The 7,607-nt window shown below is 38.6% G+C and overlaps 1 protein-coding gene across 1 annotated transcript in view; it reads left to right on the forward strand.

Annotated features, from left to right (window-relative positions):
• LOC108802225 (vomeronasal type-2 receptor 26-like) overlaps positions 1-3,293 on the forward strand; it is a gene marked incomplete at its 3' end in the record, with an annotated part of 16,577 nt that extends 13,284 nt beyond the window's left edge. Inside the window, exon 2 of the mRNA XM_018574099.1 lies at positions 2,602-3,293. Coding sequence (XP_018429601.1) covers positions 2,602-3,293 — 692 coding nt within the window. The remainder of the gene's footprint in view (positions 1-2,601) is intronic.
• Between the last annotated feature and the right edge of the window lie 4,314 nt (positions 3,294-7,607).

Below are 7,607 nucleotides of genomic sequence, written 5' to 3' on the forward strand. Positions count from 1 at the left end.
ATTCAAAAGCTTTGCTTTTGATTGGACAGTAGCTACAAGTAGCCACTGATCTAAAAATAACCACAAAAAACAAAAAATATATATATTTGTAATAAAAATAAAGATGAATAACTCCCCTATAATGACAAAAAAAGACACCAAAGGGGTTGATTGCTCAAAGAGTTACCAGAATGAATGTACATTTCCCTAACTGACCCTAATCTCTCCCTGTGTAGTTTGTCAGCTTCTCCTATCCTTTCCCTACAGCTGAATCCAATATATAATAGTTTTAACAAAAAACAAAAAATATATATATTTGTAATAAAAATAAAGATGAATAACTCCCCTATAATGACAAAAAAAGACACCAAAGGGGTTGATTGCTCAAAGAGTTACCAGAATGAATGTACATTTCCCTAACTGACACTAATTTCTCCCTGTGTAGTTTGTCAGCTTCTCCTATCCTTTCCCTACAGCTGAATCCAATATATAATAGTTTTGCATGGTTGAAGAATTTTGCTAGTTTTTCGTTTAGCCCACAGGAAATAAATCTATTAGTGTGTGGCCAGCTAAAGGCTGATGAGAAATAGTTCAAAGTTCAAAGGCCATGCAGCGCATTATGATTTGTAAACATTTCCTGGGTCTCAAACTCATGATAAGATAAACCTGAACCTCATTCCATGGGATATGATGGACCTTTTCAAAATGATAATAAATCTGATTTTCAGGTCCCGGTATCTCGGTGCTCAGATCCTTGTTTACCTGGAACAAGGAAGAAGTTTGGATCTTCAGTTCATGAATGCTGCTATGAGTGTGTCCCATGTCCAGAAGGAGAGATATCCAACATTCCTGGTAGACTTTGTATTGTTTGTTTGTGTTTTGTCTGTTTTTTTATTACAATTACATGACTTTGTATAAATACTTCCGGACTTTACAGTCAATAATAAACAGAAAATGAAACTCTTCGGGGATCTGAATATTGTGACAATGACACCCCATCAACACACAATTTCCTCACACTATACTTTCTGCTAATCCCTAATACAAAGAATCAGCTCACTTCTGCACCTTCCAGGTAAATGACTTGCACTACAAATTTACTAACAGTGAATGGGAAAAGTATGTCCATTGCCTCATAAGGGTTCAGTTAGCACCACATAAACCTTTGTGTAAAGTGCTATCTGGGTGGTATCTGGGTGGTGGGGGTAGCTGCAGAAGATGAACATTGTGGCAGTGGGCAATCCTGTCTTTAGGTAATTGGGCATCACTCATCATTATTATTGTTGAATAGTCATCACTGGAAGATGTAATTGAGATTAGATGTATGTACATTAGGGGTACTATGCCCTTATTCCTTCATGTCGAGGGGTGGGAAAACTGTGGAAACGCTTATAAATAGGGAAAAGCAGCTCCCCCTTTGCAAAGCACTTTATCTCCATGTTAATGAGGAGAAGGGCCTCATCCTCACATCCCTGGCAGGTGGAAAGATATTATTTAGCGGTTATATTGATTCCACTACTAAATAAATTACTTCTGGCTGCATCAGCTGGAGGATGAGCCAAACCAACACTCATCTCTTACTTTATTATAGACTTCTGAACACAGGATCAAAGATCAATAGATAATAAAGAACACACTATATTTGCTGTCAACATTTCACATATATATTTCTTCAAGTTGAAGGTGTGAGGACAAAAAAAGCCAAAACAGATACAGTACATCTCTGCAGTACATCTCTGTGTTTTATCCCTTTAAAGACCCTGAAAGTATAGAAAAATACCTGCTGATCAGCCAGAAATTGTCTCAGATCCTGTATCAGTCCTGCCAATGTCTCTATTGCTTATCAAACCTACTCCCTATCATATTCTCCACATCATAGATACAATTCATTCGGTAATTCAAACATAAGAACCAGGAGGACAAATTGAACTTCTTGAAATACCACAGTAGGTGTGAGCAGGGAAGCTCTGATATTCCTATAAAATGCTTTCAATGGCGTATAAAGAAAACAACTATTATATGACAATGTATAATGCTATGTGTAATGTTGGAGAATACAGACTCACAATGCACTGATGGAAATCCAATTGCTAACTGTGAGGCAACACAAGACCTTTTTCTCAGACACTTTGACAAAGGTGCTCATTAGAATGATAAAAAAAATAGTTTTGTTTGGTTTAGTTTAGTTTCGGATTTCATTTATTTCGTTTTTGGAATTGGGATCCTATGTGTTTCGTTTCGGGAATCGGATTCGTATTCGGATCTGATTCGGAATTTGTGTCGGATTCGGAATATGTATTCGGTTCGGTTTGTCATTTCTGGTTGCTGCGCTCTCGTCTTTACAATTAAAGGGATATTAAAATCCTTCTCTTTATTTGTTTTTATCCGTTTAAATGTTAACAGTGCACGCACAGGATTTGAACGAAATTCGTTCCAAATCCGCAATTTCGGATTCGAAATTTCGGATTTGGGTGCTTTTGGATGATTTCGGATTTGTTATATTTCGGAAATTCGGATGCTCCGAATCTACGAATTTCCGAAATTTCATCCGAATTTTCGATTCGGAACGAAACTAATTGCACATGTCTAGTGCTCATTATGTTGGTATTTTTCTCCCTGCAGACAGTGAAAACTGCATGAAATGTTCTGATGAAGAATGGCCAAATGAGAAGAAGGATCGGTGTGTTCCAAAATTGGTGGAGTTTCTCTCCTACACTGATGATACAATTGCTGCTGTAATTTCAGCAGTCTCCATCCTCTGTTGTCTTCTGACTGGTGTAATATTGGGGATGTTTATACATTACCAGGACACGCCCATTGTTAAAGCTAATAACCGGAACCTGAGCTATCTTCTCCTGGCCTCCATCATGCTGAGCTTCCTCTGTGTCTTCTTGTTCCTCGGCCATCCAGTAGATGTAACCTGCATGCTGCGTGTAACCTCTTTTGGTGTCATCTTCTCAGTTGCCGTCTCTTCTCTAATTGCCAAAAGTATCATCGTGTGTATTGCTTTTAAAGCCACCAAACCTGGGAGTTCCTGGAGGAAATGGATGGGAATCAAATTGCCGAATTCTATCTTGTCTGTGTTGTCAATGGTGCAAGTTATAATCTGTGTCACCTGGTTGGCTATATCTCCTCCCTTCCAGGATCGAGACACTCACTCTTATCAGGGAAAGATCATCATTCAGTGTAATGAGGGTTCAGTTATCGGCTTCTACTCTGTCCTGGGATATATGGGGCTTCTGGCAGCTGTGAGCTTCATTATAGCTTTTTTAGCCAGGACATTACCGGACAGTTTTAATGAGGCCAAGTACATCACCTTCAGCATGCTGGTGTTCTGCAGTGTCTGGATTGCCATGATCCCGGCCTATCTGAGCACCAGAGGGAAATACATGGTGGCTGTGGAGATTTTTGCTATAATGGCCTCAAGTACTGGACTCCTTGGCTGTATATTTTTCCCAAAATGTTACATCATTCTGTTCAGACCTGATCTGAATACAAAAACAGGCTTGCTTGAAAACAGAGGATAGTTTTTTTTATTACTTTGATGAGCTTCTTAAATCAAAATATAATCTATAATTACAAGAAATTTTTTTTTTGCATAAAGATCCTTGGTCTTTGCAGTTGTGATGTTTAATTCCTTCTTGAGAATAAAGAACAATAATTTTTTGGATGTTTATTGTAAGCACACTTTTCTCAATATACATGCAAAAAGAATAACACAAAAAACAGCGCCCTCTCTTCATGTAGTAACATTTCTTCTATAGATTGTTGTAAAAGAAAGAATGATACTCACAAGAATCCATCTGTGTAAAGCATATATAACATGCATTCATCAAGATCATCAAGATGCCAGTACCATACAACTGATTGGACTTCAGAGTATCACACGAAGCAATAGATATGGCTATGTTGACGCATTTCAATGGCTAAGCCATCTTCTTCAGAACCGAGTGCATAATATGATGAATATATATGCTTTACACAGATGGATTTTTTGAGGAATAATCCTTTTTTTTAACAGCAATCTATAGAATAAATGTTACTACACGAAGAGAGGGCGCTGTTTTTTGTGTTCTTCATTTTGCATGTATTCTGAGGTACCCCAACCTGAGACTGAACAGCAGCCCCGTCAGAGTATTATTATTGAATCTTTGATCAGGTCAGCTGGCCTGCATGGAAGAGTGGCCAGAAAAAAAGCCATTGAACAACAGAAACAAAAGTAAGCAAGCACATTTGTTGTTTGCCAAAAGGCATGTGGGTGACTCCCCAGACATATGGAAGAAGGTACTCTGGTCAGATGAAGGTACTCTGGTCAGATGGGGCTAAAATTGAGCTTTTTGGCCTTCAGGGAAAATTCTATGTCTGGTTCAAACCCAATTCCTCTCATCACCCCAAGAACACCATCCCCACAGTGAAGCATGGTGGTGGCAGCATCATGCTGAGGGGTTGTTTTTCATCAGCAGGGACTGGCAAACTGGTCAGAATTGAAGGAATGATGGATGGTGCTAAATACAGAACAATTCTTAATGGAAACCTGTTTTAGTCTGTCAAACATTTGAGACTGGAACAAAGGTTCACATTCCAGTAGGACAACGACTTTAAGCATACTGCTTAAGTAACACTCGAGTGGTTTAACAGGAAACATTTAAATGTATTGCAATGGCCTAAACAAAGCCCAGACTTCAATGCAATTTAGAATCTGTGGCATGACTTAAAGTTTGCTGTGCACCAGTGAAACCCATCCAACTTGAAGGAGCATTTGTGCCTTGAATAAAGAACAAAAATCCCAGTGGCTAGATGTGTCAAGCATATAGAAACTTGCAGCCGTAATTACTAACAGGTGACTCTACAAGGTATTGACTTTTGGGGTGAATAGTTATTCACGCTGAGGTTTTCTGTTTTTTTTGTCTTATTTCTTGTTTGTATCACAATACAAAATATGTAATCTTCAAAGTGGTAGAGGTGTTGTGTAAGTCAAATGTTGCAAATCCACCCCCTCCCAGCAAAAATGAAAATCCATGTTAATTTCCAGGTAATAATGCAACAAAATAGGAAAAATGCCAAGGGGGTGAATACTTTTGCAAGCCACTTTAAATAGTAATCGTTCAGGCTCTGTTTGTATGCAGCCCCCCCAAAAATGCAAAATGTTCCTTGATCCTGGTTAAGCACAGTTTTATACCTAGCAGAGAAGCCAATATGCTCCACTTGGGAGGAGTGTCGGGGTTGCTGTTCTCCTTTCCAACTACCTCAAGCTTTACAGGGTGTTTTTTCATGACGTTAAAGCCATTAGTGCGTGGCCCCACCAATAAATACACTTCCTTTAAAAAGATTATGTGGAGAACAGCAAGATGGCTTCCTTCAGGAACCTCAAGCAGGACCAAATCAGAGATTGCAGCTTCAAGAGATTGACTTCTCATCAGCAATCTACTGAATAATAATAATAAATATTAATGACACAAAAGAAGTCAACAGGCCTCCAAAGATTGCAAGTACATTGTGGAGTCCTTAAATCTATCCCTATAGGGATATAAAGTGAAGTTAAAATCAACACACATAAAAATCATATCTTTCCATTGTGATATAACTGGGTGGAGAAGAAGATTTGGTCCTATTTTTGAGGCATAATAAACTATTGTTATTTCAGCGTCGTGAAGGAGCACTGTGAAAATACAAATCTCCCTGATAAGTCATGGAGTGGCAATTAAAATGAGTTGTGTTTAAAACCTATAAGGATCCCATTATGTTTATGAACATTGATGGCCATGTAAATATGAGGGAATTGAGCACACAAATATTTAGGAACGGAGGATTGGGAAAATGTGTTTCTTGGAGGCGCACAATATCTGCACAAGTTGACTGAAAGAATTCTAAATATTCAAGTTTGTTTATTTCACAAATGAAGGCCTTCTACATTTAGACTGCACACTTGAAGAGCCGTAGTTATGTAAACAATGGGGGTGCTAAGCAGGAACATCAGACTGCAAGATGGTGAATAGCCCTTTGGTTACAATTCATCTGGCTACACACATTTGGGAGGCAATGAAAAAAAGAAAAGTAAAGCAGAAGAAGAAATATAAAGATTGAAGGGTCTATATATTATCCTTCCCTGTCCAAAGTGGGGTCACAATGACTTGATCACCTGCGCAGCATGAACCAAAATGAAAAAAAAATTAAGAACCTCACCATGCAGTGGTTGTGTAGGGAAGATGTATGGTAAGTGTATTCATGCAGTATGAAACATCTTTATTTGTTAGGCATAAGCATGGGATGCCTAAGTAGTCTGGGGATGCCTGAGTATCACAAACAAGATGGCTCCCACAGGTGACAAGATCCATAACAGGAAGAAGTTACATATATCAAAAATAGAAACAGGTGATGTAGTGAGAAGCAAGGACTTATGGTTAGGACTTTGTACATATAGAATTTGGGATAAAGGCAGAATGAAGATAGGGGGCTTAGATAGAGTGGTACGAAGCATCAGAGAGGTGCTACAGAGCATTCTACCCATCCTTCTAAGTCTTACTAGCCGAGTAACGAAGGTCATGATAGATAGCTGAACATATGAAGAAGGTGAACAAAACAAAGAAAGGTAAAATAGAGGAGGCATTCTGTAGGATATAATAGTTGCCCGGTATAAAGGGAAAGTTTTCCTGTATATATGCATGATAAAAGAGAGGAGTGTGGAGCTGTGGGCCAGACTTTCAGCAGCTAAGAGATGATAAAACAAGTCCAAGCTTTAAGTGCAGGATCAGGTTACAGATGATTCAAGCCACGCACAATAGACATAAAGAAAATCAATAAAACATAAATGTCAGTAGTGGTATTACTTAAAGTCTATGTTGCAGTATATAGAGACAAAAAGGAACAATGAACATGGTAAGCGGCATTCCACATCGATCCATAGCATGAGGTAATAACCATTTATTGGTTATCATGAAAGGAGCCACAGACTGTGGGTATGGATCTCAGCAGTAGATATGTGCACCAGCAAAAAAATGGTTTCGTTTTAATTCATATTTTTCCTTATTTCACGATTCGGGTCTGAAAGTCAATTCGTTGTGGTATTCGGATTCGGACGAAATTCGTCAGCAGTAGTCTGTATGAATTTTCGGTTTGTTCCATTCATTCGTTGCAGCAAAGTGACATTGGAAAAAAAAAATATTCTCTTTGCTGCAATGAAAATTTAGAAATTCGGATTCGTTTTCATTCGTTGTCTCTGTTATTCAGAAATTCGGATACATCCAAATCTCCAAATAACAAACATTTGTCTGAAAAAAATAATTTTTCCGAAACAAATCGCACATGTCTACTCAGCAGTCACAATGAGCTTTCATCCTGGGGATCCCACTCTTGGGATAACCTTGACAGCCAGTGCATGAGTTTCCCCAGAGGTGCCATGATCTGAATCACTGCGGGTTCTTATTGCTGTTAAAGATGTAGGAGGAGGTTGAGTAGCAGGTGAATGTGTACCTATTAGGCCCAAAGTGGCAACACTGAAACTCCTAAAGTGATGTGCAGTCCTAGTAGGAGAATAGATGGTGAAAGGTAATACCCCATTAATAAAGTATCTGATGGCTGTTAATTATGTTAAGGCGCAATTTCAAGGTACATCTCTGTAAAGGTGCCCA

The sequence above is a fragment of the Nanorana parkeri genome, unplaced genomic scaffold, assembly GCF_000935625.1.
Source record: "Nanorana parkeri isolate BGI_ZX_2015 unplaced genomic scaffold, ASM93562v1 scaffold2736, whole genome shotgun sequence".
Taxonomy (NCBI): Eukaryota; Metazoa; Chordata; class Amphibia; order Anura; family Dicroglossidae; genus Nanorana; species Nanorana parkeri.